Source organism: Pogona vitticeps, chromosome 1 (genome assembly GCF_051106095.1).
Source record: "Pogona vitticeps strain Pit_001003342236 chromosome 1, PviZW2.1, whole genome shotgun sequence".
Taxonomy (NCBI): domain Eukaryota; kingdom Metazoa; phylum Chordata; class Lepidosauria; order Squamata; family Agamidae; genus Pogona; species Pogona vitticeps.
Genome location: NC_135783.1, coordinates 321,831,584 through 321,853,062, shown reverse-complemented (window position 1 = coordinate 321,853,062; position 21,479 = coordinate 321,831,584). Strand labels below are relative to the sequence as shown.

The 21,479-nt window shown below is 42.6% G+C and overlaps 1 protein-coding gene across 2 annotated transcripts in view; it reads left to right on the top strand.

Annotated features, from left to right (window-relative positions):
* Positions 1-13,371, top strand: part of ISM2 (isthmin 2) — a 40,279-nt gene extending 26,908 nt beyond the window's left edge. Inside the window, exons 2-6 of one of the 2 annotated variants that reach the window (XM_072986487.2) lie at positions 2,485-2,748; positions 4,202-4,550; positions 5,089-5,229; positions 5,549-5,626; positions 7,434-13,371. In XM_072986487.2, the coding sequence (XP_072842588.2) occupies positions 2,485-2,748; positions 4,202-4,550; positions 5,089-5,229; positions 5,549-5,626; positions 7,434-7,951 (1,350 nt within the window). In that variant the 3' untranslated portion in view covers positions 7,952-13,371. The remainder of the gene's footprint in view (positions 1-2,484; positions 2,749-4,201; positions 4,551-5,088; positions 5,230-5,548; positions 5,627-7,433) is intronic. The other variant, XM_072986488.2, reaches the window with a different exon arrangement.
* The last annotated feature ends 8,108 nt before the right edge of the window (positions 13,372-21,479 follow it).

Below are 21,479 nucleotides of genomic sequence, written 5' to 3'. Positions count from 1 at the left end.
ATTACCACATATCTGGCAAACACTTCACTATTGTAGACATTATTTCACGTTTTCCTCATATAATAAAATGTGTTTGTGTGTTCTTTTGAAATATGCACATCTTTAATATGTATATTGTACAGTGGTTAAACTGCAGCACTGCAATTATGATTCTGCTCATGACCTGAGTTTGATCCTAGTCGGCTTAGGTAGCTGGCTCAAGGTTGATTCAGCCTTCCATCCTTCTGAGGTCAGTAAACTGAGTACCCAGCTTGCTGGAGCAGGGGCTCCAATGTGTAGCCTGCATAATTAAATAGTAAACCTCTTAAATAGTGCTTTAAGCGCTATAGGGTGATATAAAAGCGGCCCACTTTGCTTGCTTTGGCTATGCATTTTATACATATAATTTTAAAAAGGAAAAGAAAAAAAATCTAATAATAATCTTAAAGTCATGGTTTCTTTCCAAGTTATGAAAAGCTAAAAAGATAACACAAATGGTCTCATATAACATTAATTAAATATATTGGTACAAAACAAAGCAAAATAATACAAAACAACACATACCTCCTCTGTTTTCTGTATTTACTTTGGGATTTTTTTCTCTCTCTCAGAAATAATACACCAATGCAATGAAGCATAAGAACGTAGCAAACAGCCTCATAGCGAGTCACATCCATGGTCCATCTATTATTATATTATTATTATTTATTTATTTAATTTATATCCCGCCTATCTAGTCGTGGTGGACTACTCTAGGCGGCCAACAACAGAGATAAAATACAATAACATAAAACAGCATAATTACAACAACAATTAAAAATAGGGAAACAATAAAGGAGAGAAGAAAATCAAAAGTAATCTGGAGAGAAGGCCTGCCGAAACATCCAAGTCTTTAATAGGTTCTTAAAGGTGCCCAGCGAGGGAGCTCCGCGAATGCCAGGAGGTAAGTTATTCCAAAGGCAAGGAGCCACCGCCGAGAAGGCCCTATTTCTTGTTTTCTCTTTTCGGGCCTCCCTTGGCGTTAAGCTCCTCAGCCTCACCTCCTGGCTCGCCCGTGTGACCCGGGTAGAACTTGGTGGGAGTAGGCGTTCCGCCAGGTATCGAGGCCCTAAACCGTTTAGGGCTTTATACGTAAGCGTTAACACTTTGAAGTCGATGCGGAACCTGATGGGCAGCCAATGCAATGCGGCCAGAGTGGGTGAAATATGTTGGAATTTTTTCACTCCACTGAGTAATCTGGCCGCCGCATTCTAGCCTGGTATTTCAACTTTGACCTGTAGGAATGACTCTGCACAGCTTTAGGCATGATCCTTATCAAATCCTACCTGGAGATGTTCCCAGCTTTTCCTGGTGGTCTCCCATTCAAGTACACAACCCTGCATAGCACCTAAAATTGAAAAAAGACCACTCTCTCCAGGTGGTGTGGTATGGTACATAAAATGTGACACCGCATCCTCCTATAGACTCTTCTATTTATGACTTGCATGTTAAGTTGTGCTTGGGCCAAATTCTTACTGCCTCTGTAGAACCAGAGGTGTGCCTCTGAGCAAGCCAAATTACAATCCCTTCAGCCTTCAAAGGAATAATTACGGGATTGATGAAAATAATAGGACATAGAGAACAGAGATTGTATAATCTGCTTGTTCATTGGCTATGTTGAGCTTAGAGGAGCAAATCCTGAATGCTAGAAGTGAAGGTACACAGGAAGTGTACCTTCCTGTGTACACAGGAAGGTACACACTTCCTGTAGGTACACATGCACATGTGCATGTGTGTGGAGGCGCACAGAGCTCCATCGGCGCTGCACAGTGGCAGCCAGAATCAGTGCCTGTTTACTTCTGGGTTTTGGATGAAACCCCGCCCAGAGACAGGTGAGGCTCCCATGGAGCAGGGGTGAAAATTATAAAGGGAACATTGGTTATGTGCTATCAAATCAGAACTGACTTATAGCAATCCTAATAGGGCTTTCAAAATAAGTGAGATATTACTAGCTCTATTGCCCTAATCAGCTTCCATGGCCAACTGGAGATTTGAACCCTAGTCTCCAGAGCCCTAGTCTGTCATTCTATCCACTACACCACACTGGGTACCTAGACACAGGAATAGCCTAGCCTGAACTGTTCAGGACCGAAGAAACCAGGTTAGAGAAGCCAGCATGACGATGGCTGTATTGGAGCAGGACTTTGGAGCAAATAGCAGACCTCCTTTTGCAGAAGGACCAGGAGGGCCTCCAAAGCCAGCAGACCAAGTTCACCATATTTTCAAGTAACAAAAATTGCCATATGAAGGCCAGTCTCAATTTTGTTAAGCATGAGATGGAGAAGAGTGAGGTGTTACCTCATGGCAGCCTTTCCAAAGGTTGTGGCCATGAAAGGGAATGTGGGAGTCTGACAGATCTGGATAGAATCACATTGGGAAAGAGTCGATCAGTGTATCGGAATTTGTATGTTAATGTACATTGATGTATTAGGCAGTGATGCTTCCACTGCTGTTTTTCAACCTCAGATCTCTTCTTCACCTGCCCTTGCTTCGATCAAAGAAGAAGAGATGCCACAGTATAATCAGGTACGAAACCTGAGGCGAAATGGACGGGCCATGCCACGCCGACAGAAGCGCCGTTGGCCGCCACAGCGAACTGCAAGGAACCAGGTGCAGTCACTAAGGGCTGGGGGCACAATCCAGGAAGAGAACCCTCCCTTTGTGCTGGACTTACAGAACCTGCCAGGCTTAGCCAATGTGGATCTGAGTGCCCAGAATCCAAATATTCAGGTAGGCTTGTGCTACTGAGAAGACTTGTACTTCTCAGTATAAAATTAAACAGACTGGTTGTATCCACAATTACATAAGTTAGAAAAGATAAACCTCTGCTAATGCTGCAAAAGAAGTCTACATGTTTCACTTAAGGCTAGAGGGAGGTGCCTGAGTGGCTGTTGTTGTTTTGTTTGAAGAGGTGAAATGTATAAAGTATATAAAGTCAAAGGTAGATGACTTTTGGACTCATGAAGCCCCAACTTTCCATTTTGGACAGAGTTTTATTCCAGATCCCTGTGGCTCAAAAAAGCAGGGTATAAAGACATGTTTGTTCCAACGACTTTTCATACTTCCAGCCAAGTATGAATATTATAATAAACTACAGTGGTGCCCCACTTGACGATGATAATCCGTTCCAGCAAAATTGCTGTAGAACGAAATCCTTTGAAAGTCCATTGAAATGCATTAAGAACCGGTTAATGTGTTCCAATGGGTGAAATACCTCACCGTCCAGCGAAGATCCTCCATAGGGCGGCCATTTTCCGGTGCCTGTAATGCGAGCAATCCATCCTGAACACAGCAGGGAGCCATTTTGCACAGCGGGTGGCCATTTTGAAAACCCAACGATCAGCTGTTTTTGATCGTCTTCAAACGGAAAAACCCCATTGAAACATTGTTTTGCGATCGCAATAGCGATCACAAATAACTAATTGTACAGCGGATTAATCGTACAACGAGGTAATCGTCAAGCAGGGCACCACCGTACTGTATGTTGCTAGTTGTGTTAGTAGATTTTTATGGATGGGACTTCGCAATGATTTGAGATATTTATAAGGAAAGACCAAACTTTCTGTTCCATTGAATGTATTACAATCAAGACAAAATCCTAAATTATAACCCTCCTCTTATTGTTAATTTTGTGAAGGCTAAAACTTCTGTTGTGTTGTTGGTCTCTCAATGTATTTGTTCATAGAATTTGGAGATCATCTCACAGATCCTCTGCCAAAGTAGAAAGAATTGTGAGCTTCTGTTTGTACCAGCATAGGAGAAATGAGTTCTTGCATACATAGCAGGGCTTAATTTAGAAAGAGTGACATATTAAGGGTAAAGTAGCTGAAAAAGCTGCTTGGATGAGTAGTGAAACGTTTCAACCTAACAAGAAAGAAGTCCAGTGGCCATGACTCAACCTCACTGGGATGACTGAGAATCTTCACAGAAGGGTAAATTTCTTTTTAAAAGACTAGTTGCAGTTTTAGCAGGCCCAGGTTCTTTTACTGTACTTTTTACCACCTGTTCTTTAACTCGTGAACTGAATGTCATGTTTGGCAGCACATCAGGAGATGACACATGAATTATAAGATTTTTAATTATAAGATTTTGCGCGGTGGCTCCCACAGTGGTCCTGCAATGCACGGTTTGACCTAAGTGGTTGTGCTTCTGAAATAGCCTTACCCTGTGGCTTGGTTTCCAGGTGACCATTGAGGTGGTCGATGACCCTCAGGCTGAGATGGAAATGGACCTGCTCAAGGAAACTAGCAATGACTGGTCTTTGACCTCTTCAGAGTGGTTGTCCCATAAAGATTTCTTCTGGCCACTTTTCTGGGAGTACACAGACCCTGTGGAGGAGGGTGATGATGATGATGATGACAACTTGGACATGAGAAGCAGGGGAGAAGAAGAGGAGGACGAGGACGATGAGGAGGAAGATTACACTTCTGAGTATGATGAGGAAGAAACAGTGCTGAGTGGAGTGGGAGATGACTGGGATCAGAGGTGGCCCAATCAGAAGAACTGGATCTTCAAAGAGAAATATAATTATGGTGAGTCTTTCATTCTTGATCATGATATATCTTCAGGGACTTCCCAGCACCCCCAATTGTCTCATTGTTCCCAAGAATTTTTTACTGTTTAAAGAATTGGTGTTGTAGTTTGCCTCAAACCTCTGTGGCAAGTTACCAGATTGGCTGCTTACTGTTTATTGAGTGTTCAGTGTTAGTAGAAATAGGAAGTTTAACAGTAGTGCAAAAGATAAAACCTTTAATATCTAAGCTAAAACAGCAAAAATATAATGAATATGGCCCGCATCATTCCTCCTCCACTACCTCCTCTGTTTTTGCTCTTTTGAGTTTGTAAGGGGCAGGCAAAATGAGGTCCTCCAGAGGTGGTTAGATCACGCCTCCCAGCATTCTTCACTATTGGCTATGCTGGCTGTGCCTGATGGGATTTATAGTCCAGCAACATCTGGAGGGCTGCATTTTGCCTACTCTTCTAATACAATTCAGGTTTGGAGGAGAGAGAGATGGACTGCTCGGCTTTGTAGAATCTTAGTGTGTGCCATCTTTTTCTTGCCCTCTCTAGACTATGAGCATGAGGAAGAGTGGAGTCCTTGGTCTCCCTGCAGTGTAACATGTGGCAGTGGGAACCAGAAGAGAACCCGGTCTTGTGGCTATGCGTGTACTGCCACAGAGTCCAGAACCTGTGATCTACACCACTGTCCTGGTATATCTTTTCTTCTGCCACTCCTGCCCTGTTTCCTAAGTTGCATCTTTTATATGCACTGTATTGTCACTACTTCTAACAATTCAGAGCTACCAGTTCATTGTCATTCTGCATGCTGCCTACTGACCAGCTTTCCTTGCCCTTGTTTATTAAGAAGGTCCCTTTTCAATAGTTCCAAAAAGGCTTGGGTGAAACCTCTGTCCTTGGGCCACCTCCCTTCTTTAGGCAAAAGGGTCGCTGTCTGTAGCTTCTTCAAAATAGAATCCATCAGGTCTTGAAAGGTTTGCCCTGACCGTTTTGTTTCTGTGTGTTTCTCAAGGAACAGATGGGGAGCTGTCTCTCACTACTGAAGAGATGCCGTATGAAGCTGAGAATGCCACAGGGATCCTGAACGCAGGTCAGCAGAGTCTTAGGGCAAAAGAATTGGGCCCTGTTGTTAAAGAAAGGGCAGGACCTCTCCAATGGGTACTTTCCAAAATAACATCTAAACTGAAGTTCAGTTGTTCTGCATTATTCCTTTGTGACATCATGTGCTGTCAGGTCAGAACCAACATATAGCAATAGCTCAGCGATGTAGGTACAGTATCCGGCTATGGAGCCTGAGGTCGGGAGGTCAGAAGAGCCATACTGTGTCACCCGGAGGAACCTGCACAGTCCCAGAATGCTCTCGCAAAAAGGAGACAGTAAACCACTTCTGAGTAATTTTTACCTTGAAAACCCTGAAAAGGGTCACCATAGGACATAATTCACTTCGTGGTGCATAATCATCACCATCATTATGCCTTTCAAAGTGAGTGAAATATTTAAGGAGCGTTTTATCAGTCCTCCTCTCCCAGTGAGTTCTCATGGTTGAGCAAGAACTCCAACCCAGGCCTCCTGAATCCTAGGCCATCACTCTACCCACTACACCACACTGAGTATCACTCAGCACCATTCTTAATTCTCTGCCTTTTATAATGCAGTTCTTCAATCAAAAATGTATGCCAAATGTGTACATAAGACAGACCAAGCACAAACATGCATTCTATTATGTGGAATGGCTTGTAGAAATGTGTGTATTAGACACAACTGAGTGTCCAGAGAAAAGCAGACAAAATATGCATTGGAATTTTCTTCTGCCAATTTTATTTTATTTTTTTAATTACAAGATGGAGTAGAAACAGGAAGAGACTTATGACTAGAAAACATGAAATGGAAAGAAGCTAAAGTTGATTATTCTCCAACCCTAGCTGCTAGAAGAGGGAATTCCTGGGCACACATGATGGGGCATGTGTGTGTTCTGCAATTGGGCAGAGAGAAAACCAATGGCTTACAGTGGGGTCTCTACTTAAGAACGTCTCTACTTAAGAACAATCCAACTTAAGAACAGCTCCATTTGCTAAATTTTGTTTCTACTTGAGAACAGAAATCCAAGATAAGAACAGGAAAAAAAACCTTTCCTGCTCTTTTTTTAAGGTCATCTTAGGTTAAAAAAAAATTCTCCCCCTAGTGGTAGAGTACGTATTAACCAGCTTTGCATTAGTTCCTATGGGAATTAATGCTTCAATGTACGAACACACCTCTACATAACAAAAAAAAAACCCATCCAGAACGGATTAATTGGTTTTCAGTCCATTCCTATGGGAAATTTTGCTTCAACTTAAGAACGTTTCAACTTAAGAACACCATTCCAAAACGGATTAAGTTCTTAAGTAGAGGTTCCACTGTATTTGGTGTTGACAACAGAATTCAGAATGCTGTCAAGAATCTCTGCCTTCCCGTCTGTTATGACACCTCATTAGGCCCAGCTGGGACATGGATATTCATATTTGTATATGAATATGAATATCCCCATCTTTAGTTAAATAGTAAACACAGTCTCTGGTCTGGGTACTTAGGAAAGGATTTTTCACAGCTTTCTCATATTGGCGCAGGCCGTGAATTGCAATCTTCAGAGAGTTGGACTAGGACTCAGAAGGCATGGGTTCACATCTCCCACTTGATCGCAAAATTCACTGCAGTTTCACTTTGGCCATTCACACTTTTGGAGCCTCACCCACCTTACAGGTTTATTATGCAGATAAACTGTTTATGAGGGGGGAGCCCCATATGCTGCCGTGAACTCATTGGAGGAAAGGCAGGGTTTAAACATAAGAGAAACATAACTGAAAATAATAAGAGGATGATCTGCTAGTGATGTCTTGTTGGTTTGGTTATTCCCCCAGATGTGGACAGCTGTGAGAAATGGCTCAACTGCAAGAGTGACTTCCTCAGCAAATACCTGAGCAAAGTACTGTCAGATCTGCCCAGCTGTCCTTGCTCCTACCCCCTGGAGGCGGTTTATAGCGCCGTCAACCTGCGAGATGAGCAGCAGGGCAAGAACTTCCGTTGGCGGGATGCCAGTGGTCCCAAGGAACGGCTGGACATCTACAAGCCTACCGCCCGTTTCTGCCTGCGCTCCATGCTCTCATTGGATAGCACCACGCTGGCTGCACAACACTGCTGCTACGATGAGAACACCAAGCTGATCACGCGAGGCAAGGGGGCCGGGGCCCCCAACCTCATCAGCACAGAGTTCTCCCCTGAGTTGCACTACAAGGTGGACAAGTTGCCCTGGATTCTGTGCAAAGGTGACTGGAGCAGATACCATGCTGTACGGCCTCCCAACAATGGGCAGCGGTGCACCGACAATCCGCCTGAGGACGAATACCTCTCTCAGTTACAGGAGGCCAAGGAGTATTAGCACAACCAGGAAGGAGGCTCTGGAGGGCAGGAGGACATGGTCTGTTGTCATCTACACAACATGCCAGAAATTATAATGGAACTGTTTTCTCCTTCAATTCTTCCAAGCCTGCTTTGGGTACGGCAAAGGCCTCTGGTTCATAATGGTTGCGGAGTCATCCTTTGTGTTTCTGTCCTTTGTCAACAAGTTAGTCTGTAAGCACAGGCCTAAGTGCAGACTCTCAGGGGGCTCTGTTTTCTCTGCAGAGGCCTTCATTTTCGTTCCTAGCATCCTAACCCTCCAGCCTTTGCCATATTCTGTTTTGTCCAGTGGGAGGATGCTTGCCGTAACCCGTAGATCGTCCTGAGGCCTTCTAGGCAAGGATGAATCAAAAGAACTGGTGGGCCCAGCCTATAAAGGCCTGTCTGAAAAGTCCTCCCTTAGCTCATTTTATACAGCAGTCACTCTGTTTCTGCCACACACAAGGCAGAGAAGCATTATTAAGGGGTAGAGTTTATAGTTTTGCATAGTGCCTAAAGTGGACTGTGTGTTCTGTACCTTTAGATAAAAGGGTAAATGTATTAAGATGCATCGAGAAAGGTAAGCCTCTTGGTACGGTTCCAGAGAGGAGAGAGGGAGATATCTTCCACAGCATTAAATTCCACACTGTTTGGGCGAAACATGGTATGTGAATGGGGGAGCTGGAAATCAAGTCTTGGGGTATATCTGAAAGCAAATCCACTGAAGTGAGTAGGTGGGTGATGAAACTAGCTGCTTCCCAAAGCTGATCCAATAAGACAAAATGGATTTAATTTCTACCCAGAAGGTCAAGTAAGAAAATAACAAGTATTTACATCTGTTTTCTTCGTTGTTTTCCAGAGACTTGGCAGAAAAGCACACAGCAGGTATATTTTTAGGAGTGCAGGTTTACAAGAGTCTGTGGTTTTATTGGTTAAGCACAATCGCTAGTGTCTCCAGGTAGGCCTGAAAAAATCCAGTATGACTGGATGTACCAAGGTCTGATTGAGCATCAGGGTGAAACTGCACAGCAAGGGAAATGGAAATTCCCTCACATTCACACACGCTTGCTGTGAATTCACATTGGGGGATTCAGGTCTCTTCAGTTTAAGTGGCCACAGACAGAGAGGAGAAAAGCCTTGTTTCCTGCTTGTTTGTAGCTCTGTGAAGCCCTTAGGGGGCACTTTTCAAAGGAACTATCTTAACAAGTTGCAACAAGGGTTACTTCCTCTGATTACCTCATCTCATTTGTTTTTCTTTAAAAAAAAATGTTTGCCCACAGAGAGAACTTCTGTTCTTAAGCGAAGAAGAAGAGGAGCAGGAGGAGGAGTCTTGCCTATGGAAAGAGGCTTTGCCAGAGAGAGTATGTGCTGGAGCAATGGTTTTCCTGCTCTCTCGCTCTCTCTCTCCATGGCTCATCCTCCCTCATGAAGCTAGGGGGGAGATGCTTCAAGCAGCAAACCACCACTTTGTGTATATGTGCTCATAACTCATCCTCCCTTTTTGTTCCTTGGTTGAAGCGATCACATGCCTGAACTGATGCAAATGGATCTGTTTTGTTCGTTCGTTTGTTTGTTTTTCCAATGTAGGAGCCTCAGTGGCTAAGAAAAAAAAGACGATGGATTTGGAAGGGAGCACTCTGGCCTGATTCACCTTACCCTGTGTGTCATATGGTCAACAGAAAAAATGCAAATCAGCTCACTCCAAACTCATAGTATTTCCTGCATTTTTTTTATCAATGCGCTCACCCTCTCAGGCAACTTGCCATGCTCCTGTCCTGGGGAAATGACCATGGTGAGTAACTTTGATCATCAGAGTTAGCCATCAAGGGGAAAAGCAAAGGCCAGTTGCTCCATTTGAAGCCATTTCCCTCTCTTATGCCAGCAGTGACCCACATATGGCATGCAGACCCTGGAGATAGCACCTTCTCCTGGTGCAAAAGTTTTCTAGTTAAAAACAAACAAACAAACATGATCCTAAGACCCCAGTTCACCTTTGAAATAAGGTATATGATTGAAACACGTCTTGTTTCTTTCAAATATAGTATCTTTTTTAAAAAGCTGGAAATGGATTTCTGGCCATTGCCATTTTCGTTGGAAGGGTTGTTGCAGCCCACAATGATTACGGCAGGTAGGAGACCACCACCAACATATGTGGAGTGACTTTCCTCTAGTAGCGGTGCTGTAGATGGTTCTTGCCCCTCCCCAGCCCTAAAACAGTATGGAAATTCACTCTGCCTTTAAGGCCTCCATTGGTGCAGGGAGAGAACCACCTGCATTTGGATTTATTGCAGAGTTGTTTGGTCTCTCCGCTGATGAGGGAAAGACCCTTTTTTCCTAATGTCATGCTTTTGATTTTTAGCTTGTTGAAAGGTTGATTATTAGTACATTGGGTGAGAATTGAGTTGGGTGTGACAGGTAAACATGAGAACTGTTGTGACGGTGGAGATTAATTAAAAGAAGACTACAATTAAATTATGCAAATTTAGCATCTAGCACATGTGTTTTGCATAATTTCTGCTGCTTATTGGGAAGCCCTGATGTACAACTACTAGAAATCTTAAATTGTGAAATTTCACTAGGTGTGGGCTAAAACAGCTTAAAATAGAATACAAAATTTCAAGATGCTGGATGTTGAGTGCAACTATAGAATTCAGGCAGTATTTCTAGTGATACTGTATATTGGAGTCACAAGTCCTGCCTCAAAGTTTTGCGTCTTTTCTCTGCAGTGTGAGAGTTGGGTGCTGAACACTAAACCACACTTTAAGCAGGTCCTATTGACTGCCGTGGAATGTCCACAATCTTTGATCTTCCTGGTTTAAAAAAAAAAGACAACTGCAACACAGAAGCTATTATGTGTGCAGAGAAAGCAAACAGGATTTTGGCCTCTGTCAAGGTCATTGGTCATAATTTATTTTCTGCAAGATTTGACATGCTGTATTCCAGGACAGCTCCTTCTATTGTCATAGCACTGACTTCAGCATAATGGAGAGTCTGCAACCATCTGCCTTTACAGACTCTCCAAAGCTCAGAGAACAAAGTGTTACCTCCTAAGGCTTTCTGACAATCTGTTATCAATGCCCTGGGTGTCAGATCAAGTTACCAGTCATTTATTAAACTTGTCTTGCGTTATAGCTAAGGACTTTCAACATATGGCCATTTGATGTGGAGAAGCTACACTACATTTTCTTTACTGTGATTACCCCAGTTCTGCTGTATGTCAAGGGAGGGCTAAGTGCCAGGGCCAAGATACTGATAAATAATGTCTGTCTTTAGAATGAAAATGGCAGAATGCTGCTTTGCAACAAGCAGGTAGGCTTTGAGGATATCAGAATTAGGCTCTTAATTCTTTTCTTTTTAATTGCTGAAAATACCCTTTTAAAATGAAATCTGTTGTTTTCTCTTAAAGCTTGTGTTTCTGTGTCAGTACTGATTGTCCAGTGCCCGGACTGCGGATTTGGGTCAGCTCTGTTGTGACATCTGGTGGCCAAACAGGGAGTCCTGAAAATACACGTGTGATAGGAAGATACTGTTAAAGGGGCTGGCTCCTCAAAATCAACTCATGTTTCTGTTGCCAAACAATCTTAAGCCACTGGTTTTTATTCTTCTCATTCGATTTGAATGTACAAATCTTTAAAATATGGCATTATGTTCTGAGAGCATTAGGTAGCTCCAGGTAGACTCCCTCTGTCTCTCAAAAGTCACTTAAAACTTTTACACTCCCCACTGCTCTACATTTAAAGTAGTAATAATGACGTACCTTGCATGCTGCTATGTTTTTCTGAGAAGTTGCAGTATAAGTATGGCGCAACTTTTTCAGGAGCTTGGAAGGTGAGATTTCAATGATCATGAGAATGGCCTTTGTCCAGTGTTGTACTAGCAGCCGTCCACTAGTGCAACAGAGCTTCCTTCTCCTCCCCCAAAGGGCCTTTCACACTGCCTGAAAAGGTTTCAGGAAAAAGGGGAAAGTCACTCTCCTCCAGCTTCTACTGATGGAAGCAGTTCTGTTAGTGTGAGTTTTGTTGTTAGATCTTGGCCAGTGAGATGCTGTAATGTACACTGATCTCAAAAGGTGCTGGCTTCTTCTTCTTTGGTAAACCCTATTGGTCTAAGCTTCATACCATGGGTATAATCCAGGCAGAGGAGCTGGATTATACCCATGGTAGGCACATGGTACTCTGTACCAACTTGCCTCCGATGTGGTGTAGGTATATGTGCTGAGCTACATTTACCATCATCCTAGCTTGCCTTGCCTTGGAGAAGGCTGTTCTATATTGACAAAGAGGACCCTCCAAAAAGAAAAAAAGAAAAAAAAGAACCCACAACACTTTCTGTTAAGGGGTGGGTGAGAGTAGAAATGAGTATGGGTCACAAATGCCTGTAAGAATTTAGAACTCTAGCATGTTGAATGCTTTTATTTCATAAGCACCTTACACTCCCTGAAAGCTTTGCAATTTCATTTGGCAGAGTAAATACTAAGGAACAAGGATTTATTTTTATACCCTGTAACTATTCTGTCCAGCAATTTGTATTTAATCTATTAAAGAATTGTATATTGTCCCAGCCACATAATTTTATTGCTATATCAGTACACTATTGTATAAATTTATATCTGTGTATGTACAGTATATGTATTAGTTCTACAAAATGGCATTTATGAGATCCTCTATTTCTGACTTTAGATGAAAGCACTTTATTTCAAAATACTTTTGTTTGTGACTAACCTATTCAGTGATAATACTGCTCTGTGGTTTTGTTTGCTTTGAAAGGGACAACGCAATGCCAAATGCTGTTTATTTTAGGGACCTAAGGCGCTGTGATGTTTTTGAACCCCTGAACAAAGGGCATCCCGATGTTCCTTTCTGGGGTAAAGACTTTTGGGGAAGAAACTCTCAAAAGCAGAGTCATTCTAGCCTGGCTAGAAGTCCGTTTTTTCCCCTGTGGTAGTCTGACATTCCTCAGAAGAAGGGCTTTTGAGAACGTTTTCTGGCTTTCCAAAGAGGAGTGAATGTTTTTTATGTGATTCTTGTGTGGCAGGGATGGGGAAACCGTTGTCTCCTAGATGTTGCTGGACTATCTAACCCTCCTTTATCCCTGACCGTTGGCTGGAGCTGAAGGGAGCCAGGGTTCAGCAACGTCCCAAAGACTGCTCTTCTCCATCCCCAGTTCTAAGGGGTGAAGGTTTGGGTCAGATTCCTCTCTCTTGCTTGTTCACTCACCTCAAATATTTGTCTTTTCTAGTCTTTCTTTTGTACAGTATTTATTGCTTATATTGGTTCTATTAGCTTAAGACACAGAGATGCTAGTGGTGATGAATGAAACCTCACTTATGGAAGAGGAAGTATGTTTGAATGAAGTGCCAAAAAGCAAGCAATATTTCAGATTATCCTCTTATTAATAAACTTTATTGTTAACACACTGCAACCTTGTGCCTCAATTATTCAGGCTCGACCAGCAAAAAAAAAACCCTCTTTCGCATTGAGCTAGTTCTGCCTCTCCTGAATTTGGAAGGACTGGTGGAATGGCCTTCTAAACTCTGTCTGGGACCGGAATTATAACTCTGCCTTTTCCAAGAAGGAACAGTCTGTCTGTCTATCTATCATTATCATCATAGTCTGTGTTGACTATGGTATCTCACGATGTCAGTAACTATATTTAATAGATGGAGGATTCCTTCCTCTGTTATGACAAGCCTAACAAGAGACATGTTCATGTCAGGAGTTTAAAAAGGATGGTGTGATGTTTCATTCAAAACTTTCCAGTGACTTTCCAGCTGGTTTCATGCAACAAGATAATTCTGCAATACCCAGTTTGTCTACAGACAAGTTAGTCACACAAGTAGAACTCAGGTTCTGCCTGAGGATGCAAAAACATTAGAAGCCAAGCCTAATCTAGCCTGTCAATGAGTGCAGCCCTATGAATCCCCTTCAGTTAAGAATACAAAGCACTCTCAAGTGGGACCAACAGCTTGATGTGAGCCAGCGGCTTGAATTAACCTGCATCAAATTTCAAAGTGCTGTCTAAAGCTGACATCCAGCTGCTTGGGAGTGGGTGTGTACTTTAAGTAACAGGGTGCTACTGAGGAGTTTGATGACAAGCCCAGGAAGAAACCAAAATCCTCTGTCCACAAAGCAGGCTCTTCTTGAACAGCTGCCCATGGTGGGGATATAGCAGCAATTGCCAGCTTATTTATAAGATCCAGTTGAGCGTGTGTGTGTGTGTCCCCCATCAAGATGGAACCAACTTATAGCAAACCTAATAGGGCTTTAAAGATAAGTGATATATTTAAAGAGTGGTTTTACCAGCTCCACTCCCCCAGTGAGTTTCCATGGCTGAGTGGAACCCTGTTCTCCAGAGTCCTAGTCCATTACTCTCAACTAAACCACACTAGGAATCACAGGAACTTTTTACAATCCTGAATTCCTTTTCAGATCTTCATGGAATGCTTCAGAGCTGCACGATTCTCCCAGTTTTGTCATTTCTGTTTCTGTGTCAGTCATTCTCATGCAATTGGGCGTTTTTGTATGAATATAAGCCTAGCAGTTTTGTCCCTCGTAAAGAAAAAACTGCTAGCTAATTCATGCAACTCACAACTTATGGAGAAATCATGCCAGCATTGTTGCAGTAGAAATCAGACCTTGGTACTGCTTGTATAAAAGCTCATGGTCCCAGTTCTATAGGCACAAGAAGAATAGCTAACATGGTGGAATTAGGGGAAGGCAACAAATTGAGGTATGTATGTTAGCTGTGGGTTTTCGACTGGTCATTCTCAAACTCATACAAATGGGCTTCTATGCTTGATCAGAGGATTGTTGGGAACATTCGAGAGTTGAGCCATTCAGATGGAAAACCCCGTCCCATCCCCTTACCATGCATGACCCCAGTATGCCTCAGCTCAAGCTTCTCAGTTCTGGTCCAGTGCCCAAAATGGAGGACAGAACAAGACGCCAAGAGCAGGAGAAGGTGGGTTCACAAATGATCACTCACAGAACACATTTAAAGCATTCAGCCTCTTATTTTTGATCTCTCTGATTCATATTGATGGAAGACTAACTAGTTTCCTTACTGGAGGTGGGTGGTGTCATATCAGAAGCGACCCAATATCCTGCTACCAAAAGAGATATTAGCACATGTGCAAACATCCAAGCATAAATGACAGATGAACATAGATGGCTGAGATCACATGGTTGCCTGAAATATGTCTGGTAAAGGGGCGCTATGGTGAGCTGCAGAAATCAAGACAGAAAATGTTGAGTGATACCTGCAGGAAAGGAAGAATGAGCTACCGGATAAAATAGTCTTATGCATTCAACCACCCAGTGGCCAAAATGTTGGGATGATACAGGAAGACCTTTTTTGGTGACACGTAGCATAGAAACAGTGAAGAACAGAAAGTAGTAGTGTAGTTCTTAAGACATAGCAGGCAAGAACCCAATGGATATATAAGGTCAGAGAGTATGCCCTCAGGAGAAAGGTGGGTTCAAATTTGTAAAACAATATTCTGATTAAGATGAAAGGATCAATCAATCCTAGGAACAAAGACATTGGGATTAATAATAATTTTGTTAGCATGAAAAATTAAAGTAGGGGGGGATCTGCAGGCTGTGCATATACAGTAGTTCCAAAGCTCTGTGTGTGATGTGTGGCAACCAGGATGAGAAATAGCACAGGTTACCAATGGTTCAAAGGGTAACACGTTACTTATGAAGCGACAACTGATGATCAAAAAGGGAGAATGGACCAATTGAATGATATTCTGAAGATCCATCAGAAATGTCTTCACCGGAGGATCAGTGAAACGAGAGGAAGCATATGGCATCATATGATGAACAGATATAGCAGTAAAATATATCTAAATGGAAGAAAAGGAGAGACCTCATTCCTTAAGACAGAAACCATTCACATGGGCAAAATCAGTGAAGGCCTTCCATTTCGTGTCATAAGAAAGGTTCCACAAATGTTTCCTGGAAACTCACAGGACAACCTTGACTGGGAACAATGAGCTCTTCAAATCTTCCATGCCGTGAGACACAGAAATAGGAGGTCTGGTTGCCTAATTTACCACTGGAGTTGGGTGAGAAAGTCTTTTCAAAGATGAAGGTGCAGGTAATTATGACAGGATCACTGTGAACTATGGCTGTCGTGACCAACAAGGAGCGATGAGAATGGCATAGGCATGATCTTCTGCAAGCTAGACCATCAGTTTCAGGAGAATCAGAAAAAAGTACAGCAGACCTGATTTCCATGGGACTAGAAATGCATCTTGTTCCCGACCCATTCCTAGGCTCCCTTGACTACAAAAAAAAAGGGGGCACTTAATAAGTCTTAATCAGTCTTAATACAGTACTCAAGTAGGAGATCTTTGCTGCCCCCTCCCAGCATGTATCTCTTGACTACAACTTCAACAACTCAATCCAGTTATTTGGCAGCAATTTGCTCTAAACACAAGACTATCAACTACAACAGCTGTGTGATTTTAGTGAACAATTGTATTTCACAGAACAATCTGTCACACTGCTGTCCTTGTACATCAGATTTACAGCTAGTGTCCATCATCAGTTGGCAGGAGACCCAGAGATTACTTGTCTAGATAGCCACTGCAAATCAGTTTTCCAGCCATTGATCTTAAGCATCTAAATATTTAGAAGCACCACTTTCATTCACCGATTTGTTCTGCCAGAATTAGGTAATGAGAGCTGCTGCAGCTGCTTCTGAAACCCAGAGGGAATTAAAAGGACCTTGTTAGGCACAGAAATGGAAGAATCTAATTTTCTCCCACATTAAAGATTTTAAAACCCAATGTCTCTTCCATGTGGAATATGAAGACATCTGTAAATACAGTATTGGTAAAGTCTTTTTGCAATTAAACTGAAACAAAATTATCTGCCCTGGCCAAATTCAATAGGTATAAGCTGTCCCAATGTGAAAAGTACACTGTAGCTGACTGGTGTGTAGCTGCTGAAGAGGAGGAACCTGGGGGGAGGATTTGGCAATCCTAAATTCAGCAACACAGGTGTGATTGAAGATACATAGATTCAAACTCAGAGACTAAGGATTTGAGTCCCTTTGCTTAAATGGTGAACTAGTTTTGATTTCTCTTACATTTTGGTTTTTATTCTTCTTATGTGCTCTATGTTATGAAGAATATTGTAAACTTTGGTAAATCCATACTTACAACAGCCAGGCAAAACTCTGTTTATCCTATTAGAACATGTACTGCCAATAATTTAGAGAAAGCTGCCACCTTGTGGACACATGCATTGATATAGTTATAGGGTATCAATAAGTGTCCTGAGGGCTGAGGCCATTAAAAATATCAATACTCTTCGTGACCCCATGGACCAGAGCATGCCAGTTCCTCCTGTCTGCCAGGCCCTCCTGTCTTCCACTGCCTCCCAGAGTTGGGTCAAATTCATGTTGGTTGCTTCGGTGACACTGTCCAACCATCTCGTCCTCTGTCGTCCCTTTCTCCTCTTGTCTTCACATTTTCCCAACATCAGGATCTTTTCCAAAGAGTCTTCTCTTCTCATGTGATGGTCAAAGTATTGGAGCCTCAGCTTCAGGATCTGTCCTGCCAGTGGTTGATTTCCTCAGGGTTGATTTCCTTCAAAATGGCTAAGTTTGTTCTCCTTGCAGTCCAGGGGACTTTCAAGAGTCTCTCCAGCACAACATTAACTTCTCCTCCCCCTTAAATGCATAACTGTACTTCCCTTTATACTCTCCACCTTTCTTCAATCCTTCACCAAAAAATAAAATAAAATAAAGCAAAGTACCATTCAGAACTTTAAACAGAAAATCCTCCAACAAACCATGGAAATCGCATGGCATATATACATCAAGCTTGTTGGCACACATCTCCCTCCTGAAATTAATGTTGTGAGAGGATGCGAGTCTGTCCGTGAAGCTGAGGACACGGCCATCAGGAGGCCTAGGGTCCCAGCAGAGGCCATCAAGAGGGAATGATCAAAGATGAGGCACCAGGTTAAGGCGTGACTACATGGGTACCGGTCTTTGTTTTTGCCATTCTGGGGATGGGCCAGCACGCTCTTTTGCCAACGACCAGATGACATAATTGCCAGAGCAACCCATCCCATCCCGACAGCATTCCTGTTTGCACCTTTCTGGTTTCCCATCAGGGACTTCTGTTTTTTAGGTATGGGTAGATCATTCTCTTTTGAGTGTCTGATTGCAGGGATCAAACAAAAATGGCTACTTTCTTCCCCTTTAAATGGAAAGATTTCTCAAGATCGGTTAAATAACTGTCTGTCCCTTTGAAGACAGTTTCATTATTTTGAGAAACTATCAGCTTTTCCTTTAAAGCTTCCTTGTAGCTCACCTTTGGAAGGGAAAAGAGAGGACATTTTACATTTCTTTTGAAATGTTTCAGTTACAGTGCATCAGCAATACTTTTGAGGGGCTTAAAAACCCTGATATGTCCACAACAGTTAAAAAGAAATGCAAAATATCCCTTCTCCTCTACCTGACCAGAAGATTAAATTTCTTAAAACTGTAATCCAGCTTCTGCAAAAGGACAGCCAGAGAGCTCCTTAACAATCTTGCAAAATCTCTCTCTTTAAAGGGAAACAAGCTTTCCTTCTAAAGCGAAAGAATATCTTGATCATGCTAAACAGGGTTGCTTGAAGTGCAGTGTGGTTTTCTGACCTGAAACCATGCAATCTGTGCATGGGGAGGCAAGGACCATAGCATGAATCTCTATATGATCTTAACTGACTTTAGGCCATAGTAGAAAGTGACACAACACAGATTTTTTTTTGTAGACAACAGCAGTGACACCCAAGCTAACTAATTTTAATATTGCACAGACAGCACAAGCAAACTATTTCTGAATATTTCTACCTCAAAAATGTATTATAAGAAAATTTAAAACAAGGGATTGCAAGATAAGATTTCCAATATAAAATGAACTCAGTTAACAACTGGGGATTAGAAAAGAACAAGCGCAGTTAGAGCTAGGACTAACGAAGCAGCTGAATTAAAGCCCAAAGGACCTGAAGCCACTGATGTGAACAGAGGCAAAAGCAAAAACCAGTACTGCACAATGCATATAATTGGAACATAGAATGAGAGAAGTACACGCCAATGTAGGCTTCAAATCATATTAAGAAAATATTGAATGTTTTAACATTGTAATACTGTACATAAGGCAAGCAAACTAAAGTGGACTGGAATAAGGCATTTCAGTTAATTATTAAGTACTTTACCTGGGAAGCAGGAGAAGAAACTGCGTGGCTCTAATAGAAAGGCAACATGTGGCACCAGCTGTCAGAAACTATACAATGCAAAGTCTGACTAAATTGTATTGGAGTTCATAGGAAGCCCATCAGCATAATTATCATTATACTCCAGTTGTAGGTACTGAAGAAGAGACAAAAAGCCGTTATCAAATGTCCAGGAGGAAACTGTTGCCATATACCAAAACAGAATGTGCTGATAATCATAGATGACTAGGATGCTTGCAGACAGAATCTATCCAGAATCACAGTGTGGATTTCGAGTTAATAGATCCACCACTGACATGGTATTCTCCCTCCGACAGCTGCAGGAGAAATGCAGGGAACAACAACAGCCAGTCTTAGTGGCCTTCATAGACCTTACAAAAGCATTTGACTTGGTTAGCAGGGATGGCCTTTTTAAAATACTTCCCAAGATTGGATGTCCACCTCGTCTCCTTAACATCATCAGATCCTTCCACGATGGAATGAAAGGCACTGTAGTTTTTGACGGCTCAACATCAGATCCCTTTGACATCCGAAGTGGAGTGAAACAGGGCTGTGTCCTCGCACCAACCCTTTTTGGGATCTTTTTTGCTGTCATGCTGAGGCATGCCTTTGGAACTGCAACAGAAGGTGTCTATCTCCGGACTAGATCAGACGGAAAGCTCTTTAATCTCTCCAGATTGAGAGCAAAGACCAAAGTCCAACTGAAATGCATGCGGGACTTCCTCTTTGCAGATGATGCAGCCGTTGTTGCTCACTCTGCTGAAGACCTCCAACAACTCATGAATCGTTTTAGTAAGGCCTGTCAGGACTTTGGACTAACAATCAGCCTGAAGAAAACACAAGTCATGGGCCAGGGCGTGGACTCACCTCCTTCTATTACCATCTCCACACAAGAATTGGAGGTTGTTCATGACTTTGTGTACCTTGGCTCAACCATCTCTGACACCCTCTCCCTGGATGTCGAGCTGGATAAACGCATTGGCAAAGCAGCTACCATGTTCTCTAGACTCACAAAGAGAGTATGGCTCAATAAGAAGCTGACGACACATACCAAGATCCAGGTCTATAGAGCCTGTGTCCTGAGCACACTCCTGTACTGCAGTGAGTCCTGGACCCTTTGTGCACTTCAGGAGAGGAAGCTGAACACCTTCCATATGCGTTGCCTCCGACGGATTTTTGGCATCACCTGGCAGGACAAAGTTCCAAACAGAGTAGTCCTAGAACGAGCTGGAATATTCAGCATGTATACATTACTGAAACAGCGACGTCTACGTTGGCTTGGGCACGTCGTGAGAATGGCTGATGGTCGGATTCCAAAGGATCTCCTGTATGGAGAATTAGTGCAGGGAAATCGCCCCAGAGGGAGACCACAGCTGCGATACAAGGATATCTGCAAGCGGGATCTGAAGGCCTTAGGAATTGACCTCAACAGATGGGAAACCCTGACATCTGACCGTTCAGCCTGGAGGCAGGCAGTGCTTCACGGCCTCTCCCAATTTGAAGAGACCCTTGTCCAGCAGGCCGAGGCAAAGAGGAAGTCACAAAAGCAGCAAAACCAGGGAGCTGGACAGGGGACAGATTGGATTTGTCTTCAGTGTGGAAGAGATTGCCACTCTCGAATTGGCCTCTTCCGCCACACTAGACGCTGTTCCAAGTCCTCCATACAGAGCACGACACCATAGTCTTTCGAGACTGAAGGTTGCCTAACTAACCTAACTAGCATGCAGTAGTAAGAAATAAAGGAGACCAAAGATTTTTGAAGAATTAGGCATAGGAGGTAGAAGCAAGATAGGCAAACTACTCATAAAGTTCTGTGAAGTCAATGCTTTGTTTACTGTAAGTACATGCTTTGCTCAACCAAAGAGATGATTGTAGACTTGGATATCACCAAATAGCCAGCAGAGAACTTAAATAGATTATATTGTTGAAAGGAGAAGATAGAGAAGCTTTATTATCTCTGCAAAAAAAGACTTGGACTGAGGTATGTACCATGAACTGTTAATGTAAAATTGTTAACAGATGAGAAACAGAAACAAACAGTGGCAGATCACGATGCCAAGTGCACCTTTTCAGCAATGATCCTGGTCCTTACAGCAATTGCATGTAGGGACCAGGTTAATTTTTATAATAAACTTTGTAATGAAGTAGAGAGGGTATTGTAAAAAAAAGAAAAAACTGATCCCCCGCATCCAAGAAATTAAAGGATGCTGAAAGATCAACAAGGGAATACTGTATATGATTTAATCAGGATAAATGAGTATACTGAAGAACTATAAAGAAGAGATGAAAGGA